Source organism: Phaseolus vulgaris, chromosome 9, assembly GCF_000499845.2.
Source record: "Phaseolus vulgaris cultivar G19833 chromosome 9, P. vulgaris v2.0, whole genome shotgun sequence".
In the NCBI taxonomy this organism is placed as follows: domain Eukaryota; kingdom Viridiplantae; phylum Streptophyta; class Magnoliopsida; order Fabales; family Fabaceae; genus Phaseolus; species Phaseolus vulgaris.
This window is the reverse complement of record NC_023751.2, coordinates 3,655,360-3,682,784: the sequence shown is the minus strand read 5'-3', so window position 1 is coordinate 3,682,784 and position 27,425 is coordinate 3,655,360. Positions and strand designations below refer to the sequence as shown.

At 36.0% G+C, this 27,425-nt stretch overlaps 1 protein-coding gene across 1 annotated transcript; it reads right to left on the bottom strand.

The window, feature by feature from the left end:
* Positions 1-11,317: 11,317 nt before the first annotated feature.
* On the bottom strand, positions 11,318-12,184 carry LOC137822107 (uncharacterized). Its single transcript, XM_068627009.1, has one exon. It carries the CDS (start codon positions 12,182-12,184, stop codon positions 11,318-11,320), a length of 867 nt encoding a protein of 288 aa, XP_068483110.1.
* Positions 12,185-27,425: the final 15,241 nt, after the last annotated feature.

Below are 27,425 nucleotides of genomic sequence, written 5' to 3'. Positions count from 1 at the left end.
TACTACCCTTTATATAGTCTAGGGTTTCTTCTATTTCTGTCACCTGCATTTAGGGTTTTTGGGGGAATGCCCTTGCGCCGCTATTACCCACTCTTAGGGCAATCTAGCGCGTAAGGCTCCCTTACTGGAGTGCAACTTCCTACGGAATGGCCACCTGGGTACCAACTTGTGCACCTAATCTCTGGGGCCATCCGTCCTGAGGGCACCCTAACTGTTCACGTGCCATGCATGTAGCCTGCCCTTGGAAAACATAACCCTAATGGGCCTTAGCGCCTCTTGTGGTTCTTTACTTGTGCTACGCCTGAATATGCTATTCACACCACACGTAAGGACTCTTCGTGACCTAGGACTTCCCCTTAACTCTGGATGGTATTACTGATAACTGATGTGTTTTCTGGGACCCACCTTTCGTGGTCCAATTCAGCTGTTTGAGTCACCGATACCCGATGTCACATCTGCCTCACTCTGTTGCCGAGGACACGTCGGCACACCCTGGTGATCGACATCCGACCAAGTCGGCACCCTGGCTCGTGCCGCTTGTGGGACCCAACTTACATGGCCCACCATTACTAGCAGTTAACGATGTCTGAGGACTGGTCGGTATAGTCGTAATAAGAGAGGCGGTGATATTTTTGTAGTTTTTCGCAAATTTTCGCTATTTTTAACGATTTTCGCCTGTATCGATGTTATATATGTTTTTAATGTGAAACTGCAACGATTATTATATATCCTCCTAGAAAAGAAAATTTTCGCGTGGGGTCCCTATACTCTCTCACTCTCCATTCCTCATCTTTTTCCTCTCACTTCCTTCACCCTCCTCACTCTCACTTACCCTCTTTCTCTCACTCTGCATTGCACCTCCGCAAAGGCTTATGTGTGATGGGGGCGGGTGGTCCGATGCAGAGTGAGAGAAAGAAGGGAAATGAGAGTGAGAAAGTTGAAGGAAGAGAGAGGAAGAAGACGAAGTGAGGAGAATGAGAGAGTGTAGGGAGTCGATGCGGAAAAAAACTTTCAAGGAGGATATATAAAGGTTGTTCACTAAGAACCATTGCAATTTCACATAAAAAATATATATAACGACGTTTCAAATGGGAAACATCGTTAAAAATAGCAAAAATGTCCCCACCTCTCTTATTACGAGAGTTCTTTACGAACGATCCGATCTTTATAGAGAGTCGTAGATTACGTATTTTGTACTAGTGAGGGTAGGGATCTTGGAAGCAAACCAATGTCATAATTCTTGCATAGTCAGCAGAAGTCATCTTCACAGTGGTGTTGTAAGAAATACCATACTCAGATATCTTGCAAAGTAAGACTCTATCACCATCATCTTCATCCCATGCTCAAATATCTTGTCTTGCGTTGTAAGAAACGAGTTTCGATATTTTTGTTGAACCAAGTGGTGTTCAAGCTTTGAAGGATCCAAACCCTTTGAAGGATGTTGAAGCCTTGGCTGTGCTTGATGTTGTTGTGCTGGTTTAGCTTAGTTCTGGGGTAGTTTATATGTTGTAATCCACCCTTTGATTAAATCTAAAGCATTAGCATTCTCAATCTTTGTGAAAGTAAAATGTTTTCAAACTAAGTTAAAACAATTGATTGTTTTGTCGAAACAACCGATTGTTTATACTTAGGTGTTTTGAGAAAAAGATTGAAAACTGTTTTTAAAATGGTTGAAATGTTAAGTACCAAAACAACCGATTGATTCGATGAAACAACCGATTGTTTGTTTTGGGACCATAACAGAAAAACTGTTTTCTGTTTGACTGAGCTTTAAATGATTTAACTGCTTACACTCCAGTCATTAAATGCTTTGACCAATCTTTTAATGCAATTTAAGAGTTTGTTAAGATTTGATAACAAACTACATCTTTGAATATATTCAGAAAAACAAATTTGAGAATTAAGAATCTTTGACAAGTTTTTTCCTAAGAGTTTTTGAGTTTTTCAAAGAACTGAGATTGCTAAGAGTTTGTGATTGATCAAAGTGTATGGAATAGGATTCTGCTTGTATTGATTTCAGATTATCTTCTGTAACAAGTGTAATCCTTGTACTCTGTTGAACAAGTATTCGTTTCTGTGTTTTGCTGAGATTGGTTGTGTGTTCTTGAGGGGATCAAGATCAGCAATCTTAGTGTTGGTGTGTTGACCAAGGAGAGTGTGTTTCTTGAGGTGTTCAAGGTCATTCTCTTGGTTGTAGTGTAAGTGATCAAGGTGTGATTACTTAGTGGATTTCCTCAGGGTTCTGAGAAGACTGGATGTAGCTCTGGGTTTGGAGTGAACCAGTATAAACAATTGTGTACAATTTCTCTATCCCTATCTCTTTAAATTCAGTTTTGTCAATTAATAACTGGTATAAACAACCGATTGTTTTGGTAAAACAACCGATTGTTTTTCCAGTATTGTGCTTTTGCTTTATGTTTTAAAAAACTGAATTCTTAATCAAGGTTTTCTTAAAGTATTTTCATTCTAAGCTTAAAAGTTTACGAAAATCTTTCTTAAACAATTCACCCCCCTCTCGTTTAAGGCCATATATTCTAACAATTGGCATCAAGAGCTTGGTTCTTGAAAGTTATTCAAGTTGATCTGAAAACCTTTTTTCTATGGCTGGAAAACCATATTTTGAGGAAGGTGCAACAATCTACAAACCACCTTTATTCTGTGGATTGAATTATAAGTTTTGGGAAGCAAGAATGAAAATCTTTATTGAATCTATTGATCAAGGAATTTGGGATTCAATTGAGAATGGTCCTTACATTCCAAAGTTCAAAAAGGATAATTCTTTCATTGCAAAACCTTTGTCCAAAATGGACAAATGATGAATGTAAGATGGCCCAGCTTGATCGGTCTGCTCAAAACATTATAGCTTCTGCACTAGATGCTAATGAATTTTTCAGAATATCAAAGTGCAAAACTGCTAAGGAAATGTGGGAGACACTCAAGGTTGCTCATGAACCAAAGGAAGCAATGACAAAGAGTCAAGCAAGAAGGAAAAGAAGGCAAAATCAGAAAAGCCTAAATCTTTGCTTCATGGCCAGAAGGGAGGATGACTCAAGAAGTGTAACTTCATCAAACTCTTCAAACTCTGAAAATTATGGTCAATTGCTTCAAGCCTTTCAAGAAACGCATGAAGAAGCCAACCGATTGGCTCTCTTGAACAATCGGTTAAAAGAAAAGAACAGCTGGCTTGAAAACAGAGTAAAGGCACTGGAAGAGGATTTAGAAAATTCAAAAACAGATTTTGAAAATCTGGAAATCATTTACAAAAACTCCTCTTGCAAGTGTGATACTCTAGTTTGTGAAAATTGCGAAAATCTTGAAAAGAAGGTCCACTATCTTGTTAAAATAGTAGATAAGCTTTCTAAAGGCCAATCCAACTTTGAGAGTGTTCTAGCATCTCAAAACTACGTTTTTGGAAAAGCTGGATTGGGTTTTAATCCACAAAACAAACAAGATAGATTTTTAAAATCATTTTCGAAAATGCCAGAAAAACAATCGATTGGACCATCGAAACAACCGATTGTTACATGCTTCTATTGCATGAGAAGAGGCCATTCTGTGAGGTTCTGTAAAATCAGAAAACATGTTGTTCCTAAAGGGCTTATGAAGTGGATTCCTAAGGGAAATAAAGCTTTAATTGATGAGTATAAACCAGATGGACCCACATTCATAAGGGGACCAAATCTTTGTACTTGAAAATTTGTTTTGTAGGAAATCTTGGAGGAGAGCAAGCAACTATGGTATTTGGATAGTGGATGCTCCAAGCATATGACAGGGGACAAATCAAAGTTCCTGAGTATCTTCTTTAAGCAAGAGGGTCATGTCACCTATGGAGACAACAACAAAGGAAGAATCCTTGGGAGAGGATCCATAGGAGATGAGAACATCTTGGTAATCCATGATGTGCTTTTTGTTGAAGGCCTAAAGCATAATCTGCTGAGCATTAGCCAACTTTGTGACAAGGGTTACCAAGTGATGTTCAAGTCAAACACATGTGAATCACTTCCTAAGTATTTTTGGGCAGATGCAGTGAGCACCTCTTGTTATGTGATGAATAGTGATGGAGATCAAGCTCAAGAGGACATGGAGGCCAATCAACAAGATCAAGAAGAGGTAGAGGCACAAATGGAGGACGCCCATGGAGGTCAAAGCCCACCTCAAAGGATTACAAGAAGCATGTTCAAAGCATTGGGAGCTAGGGGACATTTATTTTCTCTTTTTGTAATTTCTTTAGTTGAAGGTGCTTAGAGGGAAACATTAGAAACCTCTTTTGTTTTAGCATCTTTTAGGCTTTAGTTAGGAGCTTTAGGAGGGGGTGTATTAGTAGATAGGTGTAGGAGTAGAATATGAGGTGCCAAAGTGAAGGAAAGAGTCACACCTTCCTCATGCATGGTTTAGGCGCTGGTTTTGAATAGGTTTAGGAGGGAATTTTGAATTCTCTTAGCTTTGTTTTTCAGCACCTTAGGCTATAAATAGAGGTGCTCTCCTTGTATTTTTCATATTGGAATTAATCTAAGAAAACTCTACTCAAATTTTGAGTGATCATTGGAGAGCTTTTGAGCCTTCTTCTCTAGTCTTATCTTGATGGATCCATGGAGTCCTCAAGTGGCGGCAACACTCTCATCTAGGAGCATTCCACACTTCTAGTGGCGAGATCATCCATCATCCTTCCATCTTCATGAGCAATTCTTCTCTCCTTCCTTTCTCCTCTTTCAATTGTTTTTGTTAGCTTGTGTTCTTGAGTTTGGTTTGGTGTTCTTGCTGTTTTTATGAGTATTTTGGTTCGACAGTTTTATAATTCTGTCCAATTATCTTGTTCCTTTGCTTTTCTAGCTCATTTGTTCGGTTCAATTCATTCCTTAAGGAATATGTTCGGTGCAATTGCTTTTTCTTCCACTTTAATCGGTTCAATTTGACAATATGTGGAGCATCCAAATGAGTTTGGGATTCGGTACTAGTTTTTGGTGAGTTCTTGTCTTAGAACAATGATCCAACTCTAAGAAAAGTGCCTCTTTAATGTCCAGCTCAAGGTGATTCCTAAGAATGTCAAGAATCATTCTCTATATGGCTAGTGGAATCACATCAAATAGGGTGCTTATAAGGCCCATTTTGAAGAAAAAACCATATGAACTTTTCAATGGAAGGAAGTCCAACATCAGTCACCTCAAAGTCTTTGGCTGCAGCTGTTTCGTTCTCAACAATGGAAAGGAAAGCTTGGGAAAGTTTGATGAGAAAGCGGACCTTGGTATCTTCATTGGTTATTCACTCACAAGTCATGCATATAGAGTCTACAACAAGAGGTTGATGACTGTAGAAGAATTAGTTCACGTTGTCTTTGATGAGGTAGATCGCAGAATCAGTCAAATCCCAAAGACCAGTGCTGAAGAAGATGAATAGAGCATCAGTTTGGAGAAGCTGGAAATCTGTGCAGAAAAACAACCGGTTGATTCGCAGAAACAACCGATTGAAATTCTGCAACAGAGTGAGCTGCCCAAGGAGTGGAGGATTCCTAGAGATCTTTCAGTGGAAAACATCATAGGGAAAATAAAGGAAGGTGTCTCCACACGTAGCTCCATCTCAAACTTTTGCAGGCACACAGCTTTTGTCTCTCAAATTGAACCAAAGTCAATTGAGGAAGCTCTCAAGGATGAGAAGTGGGTTGAAGCTATGCATGAAGAGCTAAATCAGTTTGAAAGGAATGAGGTATGGTTTCTTGTCCCTAAAACTAATGAAATGAATATTATTGGTTCGAAATGGGTTTTCAGGAACAAGCTAGATGAGGATGGTGTGATCACGAGGAACAAGGCAAGGCTAGTTTCAAAAGGCTACAATCAAGAAGAGGGCATAGATTATGGTGAAACCTTTGCTCTTGTTGCTAGATTGGAGGCTGTGAGGCTACTGCTGGCTTTTGCGTGTATGAGTGGTTTTAAACTCTTCCAAATGGATGTCAAGAGTGCCTTCTTGAATGGCTACATCAATGAGGAAGTCTATGTAGATCAACCACCGGGATTTGAAGATCACAAGTATCCCAACCATGTCTTCAAGTTGAAGAAAGCTTTGTATGGTCTGAAACAAGCTCCAAGGCAGTGGTATGAGAGGCTTAGCAACTTTCTGCTATCTCATGGATATGAAAGAGGAATGGTAGACAAGACTCTCTTCATCAAGAAGTCAAATGCAGAAATAATTTTTGTGCAAATCTATATTGATGATATCATCTTTGGTGCTACACAAGATAGATTGTGTGAAGAATTTATGGCTGCAATGAAAGGTGAGTTTGAAATGTCTATGATGAGAGAACTATCTTTCTTTCTTGGATTGCAGGTTAAGAAAACGAAGGGTGGGATCTTCTTGAGTCAATCAAAGTATTGCAAGGAGATTCTCAAGAAATTTGAAATGGAGAGTTGAAAAGAAGCAAGCACTCCAATGCCATCAAGCTGTTACATGGATGCTGATGCTGCTGGAAAGAGTGTAGATCAAACAAAATACAGAGGAATGATTGGATCTTTGCTATATCTAACAGCTAGTAGGCCGGACATCTTGTTTGCGGTGCGTCTATGTGCAAGATATCAAGCAAATCCTAAAGAGTCACACTTCAAAGCTGCAAAAAGAATTCTGAAATATCTCAAAGGAACATCATCTGTAGGATTATGGTATCCTTCTCACTCTCCAATACATTTAATTGGTTATTCAGATTCTGACTTTGCAGGTTGTAAGCTAGATAGAAAGAGCACAAGTGGCACTTGCCACCTTCTTGGCTCAAGCCTAATCTCATGGCATAGCAAGAAGCAAGCATGTGTTGCTCTCTCTACTGTTGAGGCTGAATATATAGTTGCTGGTAGCTGCTGTGCACAGATTCTATGGCTCAAACAACAACTTGCAGACTTTGGATTACAAATCAGCAAGGTTCCTTTGATGTGTGATAACACAAGTGCCATCAATCTCACCAAAAATCAGATTCAGCACTTAAGGACCAAACATATTGAGATAAGACATCATTTCATCAGGGGTCATGTACAAAATGGGAACTGTGAAGTGAAGTTTGTGGAGACTAAACTTCAGTTAGCTGACATCTTCACAAAGCCTTTACCAAAAGAGAGGTTTTTCTTCTTAGGAAATGAGTTAGGTATCCTTGATCTTAATAATCTCTCCTAAATATGTTTTTGGTACATGCTAAAGTCTTTTTGTGAAGACAAATAGGGGGAGAACTAATTGGTTCTTGTATATCTTTATCTGATATTGTATAAAATGTTAAAATCTCTAATAAGAAAGTGTTTTCTGCTGCTGCTGATAGAAACAACCGATTGTTTCGTGTAAACAACCGATTGTTTATCATGTTTTATTCTTTAAATGAGTAATAAACTGACTTGCTGCTGTAAGAAGCTTTGGACAGTATAAATGCTATTTTTTTTGCAGGAACTACTTCAGAAGCCACCGGTGGCGGAGCAATCAATGTTGGCATCCTACAGCAGGTCTCTTACGGCGTCCATCACCATCTTCTTCTCTTTTTCTTAATTTTCTTTTCTTTCATTCATCACTCGAAAAAACACATGCAACACAAACAATGCTTAAAATAGGTTTATTTAGAATTTATATAGCAAAATTGTATTGTTTGGATTAGCAAAAATAAACAAATGATAATAATAATAATAAATGTCATTTTTCCTTTTTTATTCTAAATTTAAACAATTTCACTTTATATTTCTTACATGTTTCTTTTATTTCTCCTTTTTCAGATCCAACAATTAATCAATGTTTATAGATTTTGAACAAATGAAGATTTAAAAGAAAATACAAAGACTAAAAAAATCACCCGTTTTAAAAGAATAATTAATAATTTTAAAATCTAAAAAAGTGAAAAAGGTGTGTACTCGCATAATATTGTCACGATAACACACACAATGAGAATGAAGAAGAGAGGGAAAAAATGCACGAAGATACGAAAAAACAAAATTAGCAAAGAAAAGAACAAATTTGCAGAGAAATGAGAGACAAATAAATATAATAATAAATAATATATAATCATAAAAAGTGTAACAAAGAAGTTGGTAAAGTGAAGAAGTGAATGTGCATACCTAAGAAGAATGAAAGAGTTCTTTTTTTGAAAGCATGAAACTTTCTTCTTCTTCTTTCCTACATCGTTACACACAGTTACACTTTTGGGAAAAAGAATTCACTTCTTCAATCCTACGTGAATTACATGTTTAATGACTTGCGGAAAGAGATTCTTGGATGGCGTAAGTGGGAGAAAAATGGGATTTGAAGGAAAATATTTGGTTGAATAACTCAGGGCTCCCTAACTGCAATTTTAAATTATATTGACATAATATTTGTTTTTAAATATAAAGAAGAAAAACACTATGAATTATGTTTACAATTACTCCACAATTCAAAATTCATAATTCAAAATTTAAAATTCAAAATTTAAAATAAAAAATTCAAAATTCAAAATTTAAAATTTAAAATTTAGTTTTTAAAAATAAAAAAGTCAAAAAATGACAAATATCTCCTTTCATACATATTTAAAATAATAAAATAAAATATAAAGTAAGGATAAAATTGGTATAAAATAAAATGACAGTTAAGAAAAAGTAACATGGACAATTTGAGGTTTTATAAAAAATATGGTGCAAATCTGCAGGAAGAATTAGCCTAAAAATATTTAAATAAGAAAATCATTTGAGAAGATAGTTAGTAAACATATATAAAAGTACTATTACCTCTAGTTTTATTGTAAAATAAATAAATATATATTTCATCATATCAATAAAAATAATGAGAGGATTTAAGTTAGATTAATAATATCCTAAATTAAAATTTCGTTTTAATAATATTTATAAAATTAAATAATTTAAGTGATAGACAACATTTAACATATATATGTTTAAAGAATGTTTATTTTATTAATCTGGAGCCTAATTTATTGGCAATACATCAATACCAAAAGATTACTACTAGTATACTTCTCTTTACATAAAAAATAATAAGCTCTCAGAGCGATGAGATGAAACAACTCCAAATTTAGTTCCTACCACATTATAATTTATTTAACAAATCCTTCCTTAAATTCATAAATAAATATCAATTTAAAAAGTTACCTTTCAAACACAGATGAATTTATTTAACGTTCAAAACAAAGATATTTGTAGGAATTTGCAATATGCTATTCACCTTTTGCAATATATTACTGAAAAAAACAAGTTTATTCTAAATTGCAGTAGTACACAATGTAATCTACGACTCCTATAAAAACAGTTCGTAAAGAATTGTCGTAATAAAAGAGGCGGTGATATATTTGTAGTTTTTCGCAAATTTTCGCTATTTTTAACGATTTTAGCCTGAATCGTTGTTACATATGTTTTTAATGCGAAACTGCGACGGTTATTATATATCTTCCTAGAAAGATTTTTTTCCGCGTGGGCTCCCTATTCTCTCTCACTCTTCTTTCCTCATCCTCTTCCTCGCACTTCCTTCACCTTCCTCACTCTCACTTACCCTCTTTCTCTCACTCTGCATCGCACCTCCGCAAAGGCTTATGTGTGATGGGGATGTGGGTGGTGCGATGCAAAGTAAGAGAAAGAAAGGAAATGAGAGTGAGAAAGTTGATGGGAGATAGAGGAAGAAGACGAAGCGATGAGAGTAAGAGAGTGTAGGGAGGTCGTGCGGAAAAAAGCTTTCCAGGAGGATATATAAAGACGGTCCAATAAGAACCATTGCATTTTCACATTAAAAACATATATAACAACGTTTCAGATGGGAAACATCGTTAAAAATAGCATAAATTTGTGAAAAACTACAAAAATTTCACCACCTCTCTTATTACGAGAGTTCTTTATGAACGATCTGATCTTTATAGAGAGTCGTAGATTACATATTTTGTACTAGTGAGGGTAGGGTTCTTGGAAGCAAACTAGTGTGATAATTCTTGCATAGTTAGTAGAAGTCATCTTCACAATGGTGTTGTAAGGAATACCATACTCAGATACCTTGCAAAGTAAGACTCTATCACCATCAGCTTCATCCCATGCTCAAATATCTTGTCTTGTGTTGTAAGAAACGAGTTTCGATATTTTGAAAACCGTCCTCCACCCTACAACTACAATAAATATTAATATATACAACAACAAAAAAACCTTTAATGAAAATACAAGCAAAATGTAAAAAGTTAGAATTTTTTTCAAAATTATGAATTTCTATAAATAGTTGAAATATTAATATTTATTGGGTTGTATGGTGGAGCACGTTGTCAAATAAACATTTTAAGAAACCTTAAACACATGAATATTTATCGTTTAATTGAGAAAGAAAAGGATAATGAAGAACAAGTGTTGAAAAGAAATCACACTAGGAGTTTCAAAGAGGAAGGTGAGGATGTTGGGGAGGAGGAGGAAGGCGGCGATGGTCCGTTTTCATGCAACAATCGGTTGTTTCGTGAAAACAATTGGTTGTTTTTATGTGACAGCAATTTGGAGTTTTCATGAATCAAAAGCTTTGACAAAGATGAAAATTCAGAATGCTACACATACATATTCTTGTATGAAGATTGAAAGGAGAGTTTATTTTCAAAAAATGAACTAAGTGTACAAAAGGAAAGAAATGAGTTTATAACTTTTGAGAATGTTTTCAATTTAAGAACCATGGTACATGAGTCAAGAATGAATTCTACAAGACTCTCAAGAGCAGTGTGCAACTAAAAGCTGTACTCCAGAAACCAATCCTGATAATTTCCTTTGTGACTTTATCCATTAATCCAGTGATTCTTGGTCTCTAGGAATACCTGCACAAAAACAATATCAAGTAGCATGAGTTGGTCCCCTTAAAAATTTAGGTCCATTGGCATTAATTGGGTCATTTAAATCCTTACAATTCTTATGAACCCATTTAAGAATACCTTTGGGAAAGAAAACTTTCTAATTTTACAGAATCTAACAAAATGACCATTTTTCATACAGTACAAGCATGAAACAACTGGTTGTTTCGACTTTTCAATCGGTTGTTTTTCCCTGATGGTTGAATAAGGCTTTGAAATACCAATTTTCTTTCTTTATGGATTAAAACGCAATCCAGATTTTCCAAAAACACAATTTTGAAATGGCATAACAGTCTCAAAATTTGATTTTCCTTTTGAAAGCTTATCCACAGTTTTCACAAGATTGTGAACCTTCTTTTCAAGAGATTCACAATTTTCACAAACACTTGAGTCACATATGCAATAAGAGTTTTTGTAAATAAATTCCAAATTTTCAAAATCATTTTTCAAATTTTCTAGCTCTTCTTCCAATGCTTTGACTCTGTTTTCCAACCAATTATTCAAACCTTTCAATCAGTTGTTTAAAAGAGCCAATCTATTAGCTTCTTTGTGAGTTTCTTTAAAAACATCAAGAAGTTGGCCATAGTTTTCAAAATTAATTGAAGTGCTAGAACTTACACTGCTCATGACAGATTCTCCCTTGGCCATTAAGTAGAGATTAGCTTTTTCACCTCCTTCAGATGAACTAGATGAAGAAACTTCATTATCTTCCCAAAAAATGTAGGCTTTCTTAGCTTTGCCTTTCTTTTCACCTTTCTTGCTTGTTGCTCTTTCTTTGCTCTCATTATTGGGCCAATCAAGTTTAATATGTCCTTGTTCACCAAAACCAAAGCAGGTACATTTGTTAGAGTTAAAACCATTGAGTTTCTTACTATTATACCTGTTGGAAGATTGATTCTTGTTGTCGTTTTTCTTCAGAAATTTGCTGAATTTCCTTATCAACAAGCTTAGTGTTTCTCCTTCACTGTCATCTCTCGTGTCTTGACAGTTTTTGTGTCCAGCAGCCTTTAGGGCAATGTTCCTCACATGCTTATCCTCACTTTCTTGAACATTCAACCTGTTTATCTCTAACTCATGTTCTTTGAGCTTCCCAAACAATGAGGTTGTGGTCATAGAGGTTAAATTCTTAGACTCAGAGATAGCAGTGACCTTGGGTTGCCAAGATCTGTCTATGCACTTGAGAATTTTGATGTTGAGTTCCTCTTTATCAAACATCTTCCTAAGACTCATGAGGTGGTTGACAATATGGGTAAACCTCTTTTGTACCTCGACAATTGTCTCCCCTTTCTGCATTATAAACACCTCATATTCTTGGATGAGAGCATGCTTCCTTGCTTTCTTCACGTCATTTGTTCCTTCATGTTCTAGAGTATCCCACATTTACTTTGTTGATTCACATCGAGACACCCTGAAAAACTCATCATAACTTAATGCATATGTAATAATGTTCTTTGCAATACAATCATATTGAGCCTTTTTTATTTCATGCTCAATCCATTGGGACCAAGGTTTTTCAGAAATCACTTTTTCATTTTCAAGCATAAGAACAAAATGACCATTTTTAATTGCATCTCAAATTCCTTTACCAATTGATTCTACAAAGATTTTCATCCTTACCTTCCAGAACTGGTAATTTACACCACAAAACAGAGGTGGTCTATTAATAGATGCACCTTCCCCAAAAGGTAGTTTATCAGCCATGAATTTTTTTTTGGATCAAAACTTGAATGACTTTCAAAAACCTAGCTCTTTATGCCAATTGTTAGAGTTGTAGGCCTTAAACAAGAGGGGGTGAATTGTTTATAAAAGATTTTTGCAAACTTTGAAGGTATAGAGAAAGCCAACGTAGAATCAAAGAGAAATGAATCAAGTTACCCAATAAACAAATCTGCTTAATTATGTTTCCATAAATTCAATCGGTTGTTTTTATCAACGGTTAATGAGAGAAAGAATCACACAACAGATTTATATTGGTTCACTCTTACACCAAAAGCTACATCCAATCCCCAGAAACTATTGGTATTCCACTAAGCAATCAAAAAGGTTGAATACAAACCACACACCAAAGAGGTGATCTTGAATCCTTCAAAAACACACATCTCCTTTGGCAAACAACACACTATAGATCACAAAACACCCTCTAGATCTGCACACAACACGTTTACATAATTACAGTATTCAAGAAAAAATAAGGATTGATCACACCTGATACAATCACAAATTTTAAAGAAGAAAATAAGGATTGATCACACTTGATACAATCACAAATTGAAAAGAATAAAATAGAGTGCAATCCTATTCCACTCTTAGAAACCCTTTCTAAAATTGCCTTACACCAAACACACAGAATTACAGTGTTCAAAAGAATGGAAATAGAATACACTTGGGCTTTCCAAAGCAGTAGAAAAAAAGTATACAAAAACTCAGTCCTATTCCACACACAAATGATGATCCAAAGCTCTTCATCTCTTGAAAACATTTTTAATAATTTCTCTTTCTTAGGTTCTTGAAAAGATCATAAAATAGTCTTTATATAGACTTAATCAAGTGATTAAAATTGTTAGATCATAAATCAAAAGTAGTTGGAATCATTTAAAAACAGTTTCAAACTCTTAATAGAATTATGTTATAAAAACAATAAATTGTTTTCCAAAACAACATAATGAAATAAATTTTTTGTTAAGGTTTTCATAAAAACAACCAGCTGTTTTATCGAAATAATCAGTTGTTTCAGTTTAACAGCAAAGATAAAATAAAGCAAAGGTTTTCCAAAACATTTTGAAAACCACTAAATTTCAAACAACAAGTTGTTTCGACAATTCAACAGGTTGAAAAACTTGCCTTAGCCTCAATCTCTTTGAGTAACAACTTTTTCAACTAGTTGATTTGAAAAATAACTGACTAAAATTTTTCAGATTTTAAGAAGACATTTCATTTAAAGGAGATAAAGATTCAAATGAGCTTGGATCAATGCAAAGAGTGAATTAACAAGTCAAGAACTACAAGACAACACACACACAAAGCAGCAGGGTCTTCAAGTTTTCCAAACAGATTTGGAGGCATCAAAGCATCTTGTTCAACTATCTCCCTCTATTTGATAAAAATAAATCCCTGGTTTGTTTGTGTTGTAGTTTTGAACTTAAGAGGTCATGCAAAACAGAAATGTATACCATACGAAGTAAGTATACCAACAAGATAAAATAGTTTCATCAAGCACACTTAAAACCAGTTTCTCCATAATCCATAACCAAAAAAACCCGTGTGACAACAATAGAAAAAATCAGAAATCAAAGTGTAGTAGTGCAACAGATTATCCAAAATTAAAAACACCATAGTGTAGCAAAATTACAACCGAATGAACCACTAAATTCTCTCCTTATTTGTCTTCACAAATAGACAAAGAGAATGGAAATATCAAGAAAATTTTGAGAATCAAGGATACCCAACTCATTGCATAAGAGGTAAAGCTTTTCACGAGGGAGTGGTTTGGTGAAGATATATGCTAGTTATTTTTCAGTTACAATAAATTGAATTTCACAATCATCATTGCTCACATGATCCTTTATAAAGTGGTGGCGAATCTCAATGTGCTTTGTCCTTGAATGTTGAATCTGATTTTTAGTGAGGATTATTGCACTTGTGTTATCACAAAGCAAAGGCTCATTGTTTAGCTTCAAACCAAAGTCTTATAATTGTTGTTTGATCCATAGAATTTGTGCACAGTAGTTTCCAACAACTATGTATTCAGCTTCTGCAGTGGAGAGAGCCACATAAGCTTGCTTCTTGCTATGCCAAGATATGATGCTTGCTCCAAGAAGATGACATATGCCACTTGTGCTCTTTCTATCCAATTTGCACCCTGCAAAATCAGAATCAAAATATCCAACTAGATTTATAGGAGAGTGAGAGGGATACCATAATCCAACATTGGTTGTGTCTTTGAAATATTTCAGGATTCGTTTGGCAGCTTTAAAGTGGGATTCTTTTGGATTTGATTGAAATCTAGCACGTATTAAAACTAAAAACATGATGTCAGGCCTGCTAGCAATGGAAATCAAATTCCCTCTGCATAATTGTAAAAAATTGCTAACAAAGGAAATCATTATTAGCCCCAAAGATGATATCATCAACATAAATTTGGACTAAGATGATGCAAATTTAGACCTTTTAATAAAAATATTCGTATCAATTTTGTTAGAATGTAAGGCTTTAAACTAGAGGGGGGTGAATGGCTTAAAGAGAGTTTTTGCAAACTTTTTAGTCTAGAATAAAATTCCTTTGAGAAAACTTGATTCAGAATTCAGTTTGCCAAAAACACAAAGCAATTTAATACAACACCAGAAAAACAATCAGTTGTTTCGCAGAAACAATCGGTTGTTTATACCAGTTGACAAATATACAAACTGAAATTAAAGAGTTTAAGGGAGAGAGAGAGAGAGAGAGATTGCACACACAGTTTATACTGGTTCACTCTTAAACCAAGAGCTACATCCAGTCTTCCTAGAAAACCACTGGGGAATCCACTAAGTAACCAAACCTAGATTACTTACACACACCACTAAAGGAGTGACCTTGATCCCCTTAAGAAACACACTTCCTTTGGCTTAGCACATACACCACCAAGAATGTTGATCTTGACAACCTCAATAGCACACAACACTTCTCAGCTTCACACACCAGAGTTTACACAAAGTACAGAAGGATTACACTTATTACAGAATGATCTGAAATCAATACAAATGAAAATCCTATTCCACTCTCTTGATTAAAGCAAGCTCAAAGCAATTTTTTTCTCTTGAAAGCAAAAACAGTGAAAAACTCAAATTTGTTTTTCTATGATTAAATCTCAGTTTTTATTTGTTACAAAAGATGAACAAACTATTTATAGCTTTCAAAGAATGGTCAAAGCATTTAAAACAGCAGCGCATTCAGTTACAAAATCATTTAAAGCTCAGTCAACACACAAAACAGTTTTTTGTTATGATTTGAAAACAAACAACCGGTTGAATGTGCGAATCAATCGGTTGTTTTGGTTTGACAGCAAGTCAACCACCAAAAACAATTTTCAACCTTTTTCAAAACACCTAAGAGTAAAACAATCGGTTGTTTCGACAAAACAACAGGTTGCTTTTCACTTAGTTTGAAAAACACTTTCAATTCAAAAGGTTTGAAAATGCTTAAGCTTTGGATTCAATCAAGAGTGGATTTACACAGATAATCTGTTGAACCAAGTGGTGTTCAAGCTTTGAAGAATCCAAACCCTTTGAAGGATGATGAAGGCTAGGTTGTGCTTGTTGTTGCTATGTTGTCTTTTAGATAGGATCTGGGGTAGATTTAATATGTAATCCACTATTGATTGAATCCAAAGCATAAGCACTCTCAATCCTTTTAAAAGAAAAGTGTTTTTCAAGCTAAGTGAAAAACAACCTATGTTTTGTCGAAACAACCGATTGTTTTATACTTAGGTGTTTTTAGAAAAGGTTGAAAACTGTTTTTATGGTTGACTTGCTGTCAAAACCAAAACAACCGATTGATTCGTGGAAACAACCGATTGTTTGTTTTGGTACCATAACAGAAAACTGTTTTGTGCTTTGACTGAGCATTAAATGATTTTCCAATTGTTTACACTCCAGTTTTTAATGCTTTGACCAATCTTTAAATGCAATGAATAGTTTGTTAAGATTTGATAACAAACAACAACTTTGAATATATACAGAAAAATAGATTTGAGTTTTTCACAACTTACTGATTTTGAAAGAGTTGAGATTGCTTAGAGATTGAGTTTGATCAAAGAGTGTGAGATAGGATTTTCTCTTGTATTGATTTCAGATTTGTTTTTGTAACAAGTGTAATCCTTGTATCTGTTGAAAGAAACTTTGTGTGTTTGCTGAGAAGTGTTGTGTGTTCTTGAGGGGATCAAGATCAACATTCTTAGTGTTGGTGTGTTTGACCAAGAGAAGTGTGTGTCTTGAGGGGATCAAGGTCACTTTTTTGGTTGTGTTGTAAGTGATCTAGGGTTGATTGCTTAGTGGAATTCCTCAGTGGTTTCTGAGAAGACTGGATGTAGCTCTGGGTTTAGAGTGAACCAGTATAAATCTCTATGTGCATTTTCTCTATCCCTTAACTCTTTAAATTCAGTTTATATATTTGTAAACTGGTATAAACAACCGATTGTTTCTGCGAAACAACCGATTGTTTTTCTAGTGTTGTGTTTTTTGCTTTGTGTTTTGAAAAACTGATTTCTTAATCAAGATATTCTCGAAGTAATTTCATTCAAGGCTTAAAAGTTTTTGAAATCCCTCTTTAAACCATTCACCCCCCTCCCCCTCTAGTTTCAAGCCATACATTCTAACAATTGGCATCAAGAGCTTGGTTCTTGAAAGTTATTCAAGTTTATCCAAAAAAAAAAATTTATGGCTGGAAAACAATGTTTTGAGGAAGGTGTTTCAATCTACAAACCACCTTTATTCTGTGGATTGAATTACAAGTATTGGGAAGCCATAATGAAAATCTTTGTGGAATCTATTAATCAAGGAATTTGGGATTCAATTGAAAATGGTCCTTTCATTCCAAAGTTTAAAAAGAATGGTTCTTTAATTGCAAAACCTTGGTCCCAATGGACCAATGATGAATGTAAAATGGCCAAGCTTGATTGTACTGCTCAAAACATAATAGTTTTTGCACTAGATACTAATGATTTTTTCAGGGTATCAAAATGCAAAACTGCTAAAGAGATGTGGGACACACTCAAGGTTGCTCATGGAAACAATGAACCAAAGGAGACAAGGTCAAAGAGTCAAGCAAGAAGGAAAAGAAGGCAAAACAAGAAAGTCTCAACCTCTGCTTCATGGCTAGAAAGGAAGATGACTCAAGTAGTGTAAGTTCATCTAACTCCTCAAACTCTGAAAATTATAGTCAATTGCTTCAAGCCTTTCAAGAAACGCATGAAGAAGCCAATCGATTGACCCTCTTGAACAATCGATTAAAGGGAATGAATAGCTGGCTTGAAAACAGAGTCAAATCTCTGGAAGAAGAATTAGAAAATTCAAAAACAGATTTTGAAAACCTTGAAATTGTTTACAAAAACTCCTCTTGCAAGTGTGATACTCTTGTTTGTGAAAATTGCGAAAATCTTGAAAAGAAGTTCCACTATCTTGTTAAAACTGTGGATAAGCTTTCTAAAGGTCAATCCAACTTTGAGAATGTCTTGGCATCTCAAAACTGTGTTTTTGGAAAAGCTGGATTGGGTTTTAACCCACAAAACAAACAAGATAGATTTTCAAAATCAATTTCGAAAATGCTAGATAAACAACCGATTGGACCATCGAAACAACCGATTGTTACATGCTTCTATTGCATGAAAAGAGGCCATTCTGTGAGGTTCTGTAAAATCATAAAATATGATGTTCCCAGGGGCTTTATGAAGTGGATTCCTAAGTGCAGTAAAGGTTCAATTGATGAATGTAAACAAAATGGACCCACATTCATAAGGGGACCAAATCTTTGTACTTGAAAATCTTCTTTGTAGGAAAACTTGGAGGAGAGCAAGCAACAATGGTACTTGGATAGTGGATGCTCCAAGCACATGACTGGGGACAAATCAAAGTTCTTGAGCATCTCTTTTAAGCAAGAAGGGCATGTCACCTATGGGGACAACAACAAGGGAAGGATTCTTGGAAGAGGATCCATAGGAGACAAAGTCATCTTGGTCATCCATGATGTGCTCTATGTAGAAGGGCTAAAGCACAACCTGATGAGAATCAAATAAAGGAGGCTTTTATTAATGGAGGAAGAGGACATCCACCCTCACATTTGAAGTTCTTCCTTCTAGTCTTCTCAAAATTAAAAGAAGACATAAAATAAAGATGAGGCCCAAGCCCAAAGCCCAAGCCCAAGCCCAAGAAGGCCAAAGCCCAAGCCCAAGAAGGCCAAAGCCCAAAGAGCCCAAGTCCATCCCATGAGGGGCAAGGCCAAGCTTTGAAATACTCTTGTATAGTTTTAGGAGGTGTGGTTATTAAATAAAGGTGTGTGAAAATGTAAAATAAAGTCACATTGTCCATGTGACTTAGGAGAGTGGTGTAGGTGTAGTTTTTGGGAGGTGTCATAGTAGAAAAAGGTCACACCTCCCATGTGACTTGTTTTTGGTGGGAATTTCAAATGAGTTTATTTGAAATTTCCCACCTATTTTTCAGCACCTTAGGCTATAAATAGAGGTGCTTCCTTTGTAAAATTCATATTGGAATTAATCTAAGAAAACTATACTCAAATTTTGAGTGACCTTTGGAGAGCTTTTGGAGCCTTCTTTTCTAGTCTTATCTTGATGGATCCATGGAGTCCTCAAGTGGCGGCATCACTCTCATCTAGGAGCATTCCACACTTCTAGTGGCGAGATCATCCATCCTCCTTCCATCTTCATGAGCATTCTCTTCTCCTTCCTTTCTTCTTCTTCAATTGTTCATGTTGCCTTGTGTTTTGAGTTGTTTTTAGTTTCGGCTCTTCCATTTTTTCCAGCACCTATATTCTGTTTTGTTTCTTAATTCTGTTCGGTTTAATTGAGTATTGGTTTATTTCTGTTCGGTCTTTTCAATTTTTAATTCCTTTGTTGATTCAATTTGACAATATTTGGTTCATCCAAATGAGTTTGGGATTTGGTACTAGTAATTGGTGAGTTCTTGTCTTAGAACCATGATCCAACTCTAAGAAAAGTGCCTCTATATTTTCCAGCTCAAGGTGATTCCTAAAAATGTCAAGAATCTTGTTCTATGTGGCTATTGGAATATATGATGAGAATCAAATAAAGGAGGCTTTTATTAATGGAGGAAGAGGACATCCACCCTCACATTTGAAGTTCTTCCTTCTAGTCTTCTCAAAATTAAAAGAAGACATAAAATAAAGATGAGGTCCAAGCCCAAAGCCCAAGCCCAAGCCCAAGCCCAAGAAGGCCAAAGCCCAAAGAGCCCAAGTCCATCCCATGAGGGGCAAGGCCAAGCTTTGAAATACTCTTGTATAGTTTTAGGAGGTGTGGTTATTAAATAAAGGTGTGTGAAAATGTAAAATAAAGTCACATTGTCCATGTGACTTAGGAGAGTGGTGTAGGTGTAGTTTTTGGGAGGTGTCATAGTAGAAAAAGGTCACACCTCCCATGTGACTTGTTTTTTGTGGGAATTTCAAATGAGTTTATTTGAAATTTCCCACCTATTTTTCAGCACCTTAGGCTATAAATAGAGGTGCTTCCTTTGTAAAATTCAGATTGGAATTAATCTAAGAAAACTATACTCAAATTTTGAGTGACCTTTGGAGAGCTTTTGGAGCCTTCTTTTCTAGTCTTATCTTGATGGATCCATGGAGTCCTCAAGTGGCGGCATCACTCTCATCTAGGAGCATTCCACACTTCTAGTGGCGAGATCATCCATCCTCCTTCCATCTTCATGAGCATTCTCTTCTCCTTCCTTTCTTCTTCTTCAATTGTTCATGTTGCCTTGTGTTTTGAGTTGTTTTTAGTTTCGGCTCTTCCATTTTTTCCAGCACCTATATTCTTTTTTGTTTCTTAATTCTGTTCGGTTTAATTGAGTATTGGTTTATTTCTGTTCGGTCTTTTCAATTTTTAATTCCTTTGTTGATTCAATTTGACAATATTTGGTTCATCCAAATGAGTTTGGGATTTGGTACTAGTAATTGGTGAGTTCTTGTCTTAGAACCATGATCCAACTCTAAGAAAAGTGCCTCTATATTTTCCAGCTCAAGGTGATTCCTAAAAATGTCAAGAATCTTGTTCTATGTGGCTATTGGAATCACATCATGTGGTATCACGAGTCTTAGGTTCATTCTTGTTTAATTGTTGAGTTGTGTGCACTTTATTTCAAGAGCTCTTTAATTTCTTGCAATTTAAGTTTCTGTTTTAGAATTTTAATTGAGTATTCTTGCTGTTTTTCTTTTGCTCCAAGTGTTTGTGGAAAGGTTTATGGCACTCATAATTCTTATGAGTATGGTTGCTCTTTTGGAATGGCATTATCCTTCCTAGAGTTTACCTTAAGCTTCCTTTCACTTGTTACAATTTGTGTTGTGTCTTTTAATTTTTGAATCATGTCAAGTTTTGTCTTAGTCATGTTATTCCATATATGTCATTACTTCTAGTAGTACTTTTATTGTTTTGATTGTTTCTTGCTTTGGTGTCATATAATTTTCTGATTTGATGTTGATCCTTTGTGCATTTTCTTTTTAGATTTGAGTTCATACTTGTATTCTAGACCTATACAAGTTCCAATACATCATTTTCTATTATGTCTTTGCTAGTTCATCATCCTGTTTTTTATTCCTATTAGGATTCCTCTGTTTCTGAAAAAAGTGCTTACTGTTTTTCCTTATTGCAATTGATTTACGTACTGTAAAATTCTGAAGTTCTGGATTTGAGATATTCAAAGTGTTAGAAAGGAATAGAAAAAAGAATCATTCAAAAATATGAAGTACACAAAAAATGATAAATAAAATAAAAAAAGTGTACATTCCTGCCAAAAAAAATACGGTAATCTGGCAGCGATTTTAAAAAATTTATTTCTCTCAATTGGCTTACTGTTTTTAATTGATTCCAGTGCCATTATTGAGTTAACATCTTGAAGTTTCTGTGGTTTAAATTTCATAATCCAGTTCGCTCTACATCATTCCGGTTAAATCAGTGAATATCAAGCACAGTTTGCATTTTAAAAAAAAAAGTTTCCAGTAGCTAATTTTTTGTTTTCTTCATCTACTCTAGTGCTTTTCCTTAAGTATTCTTTTGTGTGCCTACTTTTCTCATTGAGTTCTTTATTTTCTTGATTGTCTTTCATTCTTACTCTTTGAGTTTGTCTTACATATAGTATTCCTTTTGCAATTACCTTTCCTTGCTTATACCTTTTCTTGTTTGTCTTTATTGTTTCATTGGTTTTGTGGTGGTTGCTTTTGAGATTGGTGTGCTTGCTTTGACATATTTCATTTGAGGATTCCAAGGCCTCAAGATCAGATTGGTGCAAGAACATTGTTTCTTTGAGAGTGATCTCTTTTTTCAGCTTCATTTCACTTCGGCAGTTTCATTGCCAAAGCTCACTGTTTTTGCTAATTTTTAACTTGTTTGCTGTTTTTGTGTGTTTGCTGTTTTTTAATTACAAATGGCTGGATTTTCAAGTGATGCATCCTACAAGCAGAATTCTCCTTCCAAAGCTTCAATCCTTGGTGAATTACATGAAGCTCAAAGAACCATTAGACGGTTGGAGGAGAAAATGCAAAAGATGGAGGTCCAACAAGTTAGACCATCTCCTTCTATCCATGATGGACATCATTCTCATAGACCATCTTCAAGAGCTTCTTCAAATGATGTTGGCCGTGAAGATGACCATAGGAGAAGGAGAACTCCACCCCAATTCCTTGGACATAGACATCACAACCAAGGGGAGAGACCTCACTATGGCAATGGCTACTACCAAGATGCAAAGGCTAGGCTACCTTCGGTCAAGCTTCCTTGTTTCAATGGCTCAAGTGATCCTAATGTATATTTAGATTGGGAGGCTAAGTGTGAACAAATATTTGAGATCCATGAGATCCAAGATGAGCATAAGCTTAAGCTAGCCACCCTAGAGTTTAGTGACTATGCCAAAGAATGGTGGCATAAAATTGTAATGGACATTATATATCGCAAGAAACCTCCCGTGGTTTCTTGGAATGCTTTGAAAGAGTGTATGCGCGCGAGGTTTGTTCCTCCTTCTAGGAAGGAACACTTGTTGAAGTTCCAAAGGCTTCCTCAAGGACATAGGATGGTAGAAGAATACATTAAAGATTTTGAAACAACTTTGACTAAAATGAATATGCATGCTAATGAAGAGTCAAAGCTAAAATGGTTTGTACGTGGTTTGAGAAGAGATATTAGAGAAATTGTAGAATTAAATGAGTACTCTTCTTTAAAGAAAGTGTTTCGCCAAGCCATCAAGGTAGAATCCTATCTTTTGAAAACAACTTTCAAAAATACTCATGATTATAATTTCTACAACTCTTCTAGGAAGGATGCCAACAAAATGTCTACTCAAAATTGTCCTTCCAATTTTTCCAAACAAACCATGTTTCCAAAGAAAGTTTCTACTACAAATCCTTCTAATCCTAAGTCACCTACCCAACCTTCAAATATCAAATGTTTTAAATGTTTAGGTTTTGGGCACATAGCTCTTCATTGTCCACAAAAGCAAATCTTAAAGATCAACAAGGTAAAACAAGACCTAACTCACCCACCTACCACAAGTAAACAAGAAAAAGACAAAGAAGGCCAAGTTGACATGGGTCTTATCCTTTCACCTCCAAGGTGTTTTCCTTCCTTATCTTTTTCATTACCCAAGGTTCCTATTTCACCACCATCTTGGTTAAAAAATGTTAGGGATGATTTGTTCATACCTCCTAATGGTTGTCACCATTTAAGAGGTCTTTTTCCAAAACATCACATCATTCCCAAACAAATTTTTCCAACTTGGTCGATTTATAGAACCTCCTTTTCTGAAATCCCATTATTTACAAATGCTAAGTCATGTTTACATTTTTCTTCCACTTTTAATTGTAAAACTAAACTGACTTTGTTATATGCAGGGATTCAGAATTCGTGGACGAATTCTCTCCAACTCGAGGAGTATGATGAGAATCAAATAAAGGAGGCTTTTATTAATGGAGGAAGAGGACATCCACCCTCACATTTGAAGTTCTTCCTTCTAGTCTTCTCAAAATTAAAAGAAGACATAAAATAAAGATGAGGCCCAAGCCCAAAGCCCAAGCCCAAGCCCAAGAAGGCCAAAGCCCAAAGAGCCCAAGTCCATCCCATGAGGGGCAAGGCCAAGCTTTGAAATACTCTTGTATAGTTTTAGGAGGTGTGGTTATTAAATAAAGGTGTGTGAACATGTAAAATAAAGTCACATTGTCCATGTGACTTAGGAGAGTGGTGTAGGTGTAGTTTTTGGGAGGTGTCATAGTAGAAAAAGGTCACACCTCCCATGTGACTTGTTTTTGGTGGGAATTTCAAATGAGTTTATTTGAAATTTCCCACCTATTTTTCAGCACCTTAGGCTATAAATAGAGGTGCTTCCTTTGTAAAATTCATATTGGAATTAATCTAAGAAAACTATACTCAAATTTTGAGTGACCTTTGGAGAGCTTTTGGAGCCTTCTTTTCTAGTCTTATCTTGATGGATCCATGGAGTCCTCAAGTGGCGGCATCACTCTCATCTAGGAGCATTCCACACTTCTAGTGGCGAGATCATCCATCCTCCTTCCATCTTCATGAGCATTCTCTTCTCCTTCCATTCTTCTTCTTCAATTGTTCATGTTGCCTTGTGTTTTGAGTTGTTTTTAGTTTCGGCTCTTCCATTTTTTCCAGCACCTATATTCTGTTTTGTTTCTTAATTCTGTTCGGTTTAATTGAGTATTGGTTTATTTCTATTCGGTCTTTTCAATTTTTAATTCCTTTGTTGATTCAATTTGACAATATTTGGTTCATCCAAATGAGTTTGGGATTTGGTACTAGTAATTGGTGAGTTCTTGTCTTAGAACCATGATCCAACTCTAAGAAAAGTGCCTCTATATTTTCCAGCTCAAGGTGATTCCTAAAAATGTCAAGAATCTTGTTCTATGTGGCTATTGGAATCACATCACAACCTGTTGAGCATTAGCCAACTATGTGACAAGGGATATCAAGTGATGTTCAAAACAAACACATGTGAAATCTGTCTACCCAACACCAAAGAGGTAATATTGGTAGGTAAGAGAATCAATAATGTGTATCTTCTAGATATCTCTTCACCATGTTCAATTGGTTGTCTTCTATCCAAGCAAGATGAATCTTGGCTTTGGCATAGAAGAATTGCTCATATTCAAATGAATCACTTGAACAAGTTAATTTCAAGGGATCTTGTGATTGGGCTACCAAAGCTCAAGTTTGAGAGGGACCATATTTGTGAAGCTTGCCAAAAAGGGAAACAAGTGAAAAGTTCTTTTAAAATAAAAAATGTTGTTTCTTCTTTAAAACCCCTTGAGCTTCTTCACATGGATCTCTTTGGACCATTGAAAACTATGAGCCTTGGTGGAAATTACTATGCTCTTGTTATTGTTGATGACTTTTCTAGGTTCACTTGGACTCTCTTCTTGGAATCAAAGAGTGATGCCTTTTCTGCATTCAAGAAGCTAGCAAGAAGTTTGCAAAATACAAAGAACAACAACATAGGCTCTATTAGAAATGATCATGGAGGAGAATTCTAAAATGAGAAGTTCAGCAAGTTCTGTGAAAAGATGGGGATTCTGCATAATTTCTCTGCTCCAAGAACTCCACAACAGAATGGTGTGGTAGAGAGGAAGAACAGGTCTCTTGAAGAGCTAGCAAGGATAATGCTTAGTGAATCATCTCTTCCTAAGTACTTTTGGGCTGATGCAGTGAGCATTTCTTGTTATGTGATGAATAGAGTGCTTATTAGGCCTATTCTGAAGAAGACTCCATATGAACTCTTCAATGGAAGGAAGCCTAACATCAATCATCTCAGAGTTTTTAGTTGTAGCTGTTTCGTTCTCAACAATGGAAAGGAAAACTTGGGGAAGTTTGATGAGAAAGCAGATCTTGGCATCTTCATAGGGTATTCTCTCACAAGTCATGCATACAGAATCTACAACAAGAGGTTGATGACTATAGAAGAATCAGTTCACGTTGTCTTTGATGAGGTAGATCGCAGAAACATCCAAATCCCGAAGACCAGTGTTGAAGAGGATGAACAGAGCATCAGTTTGGAGAAGCTGGAAATCTGTGCAGAAAAACAACCGGTTGATTCGTAGAAACAACCAATTGAAATTCTGCAACAGAGTGAGCTGCCCAAAGAGTGGAGGATTCCTAGAGATCTGTCAGTGGAAAATATCATAGGGCAGATAAAGGAAGGTGTCTCCACACGTAGCTCTATCTCAAACTTCTGCAGGCACACAACTTTCGTCTCACAAATTGAACCAAAGTCAATTGATGAAGCTCTCAAGGATGAAAAGTGGGTTGAAGCTATGCATGAAGAGTTGAATCAGTTTGCAAGGAATGAGGTATGGTTTCTTGTCCCTAGAATAGCTGAGATGAACATTATAGGTTCGAAGTGGGTGTTCAGAAACAAGTTGGATGAAGATGGTGTGATCACAAGGAACAAAGCAAGGCTAGTTGCCAAAGGCTACAATCAAGAGGAGGGCATAGATTATGGTGAAACCATTGCCCCTGTTGCAAGGTTGGAGGTTGTGAGGATGCTGCTGGCTTTTGCTTGTATGAGTGGTTTCAAACTCTTCCAAATGGATGTCAAGAGTGCCTTCTTGAATGGCTACATCAATGAGGAAGTGTATGTAGATCCATCACCGGGCTTTGAAGATCATAAACATCCAAACCATGTCTTCAAGTTGAAGAAGGCTTTGTATGGACTGAAACAAGCTCCAAGGCAGTGGTATGAGAGGCTTAGCAACTTTCTGCTATCTCATGGTTATGAAAGGGGAATGGTAGACAAGACTCTCTTCATCAAAAAGTCAAATTCAGAAATAATTCTTGTACAAATCTATGTTGATGACATCATCTTTGGTGCTACACAAGATAGTTTGTGTGAAGAATTTGTGGCTGCAATGAAAGGTGAGTTTGAAATGTCTATGATGGGAGAACTGTCTTTCTTTCTTGGATTGCAGGTTAAGCAAACAAAGGACGAGATCTCTCTATGTCAATCAAAGTATTGCAAGGAGATTCTCAAAAAATTTGAAATGGAGAGTTGCAAAGAAGCAAGCACTCCAATGCCATCAAGCTGCTACATGGATGTTGATGCTGCTGGAAAGGGTGTAGATCAAACCAAATACAGAGGATTGATTGGCTCTTTGATATATCTAACAGCTAGTAGGTCGGAAATCATGTTTGTGGTGTGCCTTTATGCAAGATATCAAGCAAATCCTAAAGAGTCACACTTCAAAGCTGCAAAAAGAATTCTAAAATATCTCAAAGGAACATCAACTGTTGGGTTATGGTATCCTTCTCACTCTCCAATTCATTTAATTGGTTATTCAGATTCTGACTTTGCAGGTTACAAGCTAGATAGGAAGAGCACAGGTGGCACTTGCCACCTTCTTGGCTCAAGCCTAATCTCATGGCATAGCAAGAAACAAGCATATGTTGCTCTCTCTACTGCTGAGGCTGAGTATATAGCTGCTGGAAGTTGTTGTGCACAGATTCTGTGGCTCAAACAACAACTTGCAGACTTTGGATTACAAATCCACAAAGTCCCTTTGATGTGTGATAACACAAGTGCCATCAATCTTATCAAAAATCAGATTCAGCACTTAAGGACCAAACATATTGAGATAAGGCATCATTTCATCAGGGATCATGTAAGCAATGGAAACTGTGAAGTGAAGTTTGTGGAGACCAAACTACAGTTAACTGATATCTTCACTAAACCACTACCAAAAGAGAGATTCTTCTTTCTAAGAAATGAGTTAGGTATCCTTGATCTTAATAATGATGGCATTGAGCTCTTCTCTTTTACGGTTTTTGGGTGGTTTGCGGAAGCTTAATGGGTTGTAGGTGGATCAAGGCTCTCCTAGGAGGTTTGGTAGCCTTGGAGGTGCA

Coding starts and splice junctions, on each gene's coding strand:
- LOC137822107 (XM_068627009.1), bottom strand. CDS start 12,184: ATGTGGGATACTCTAGAACATGAAGGAACAAATGACGTGAAGAAAGCA.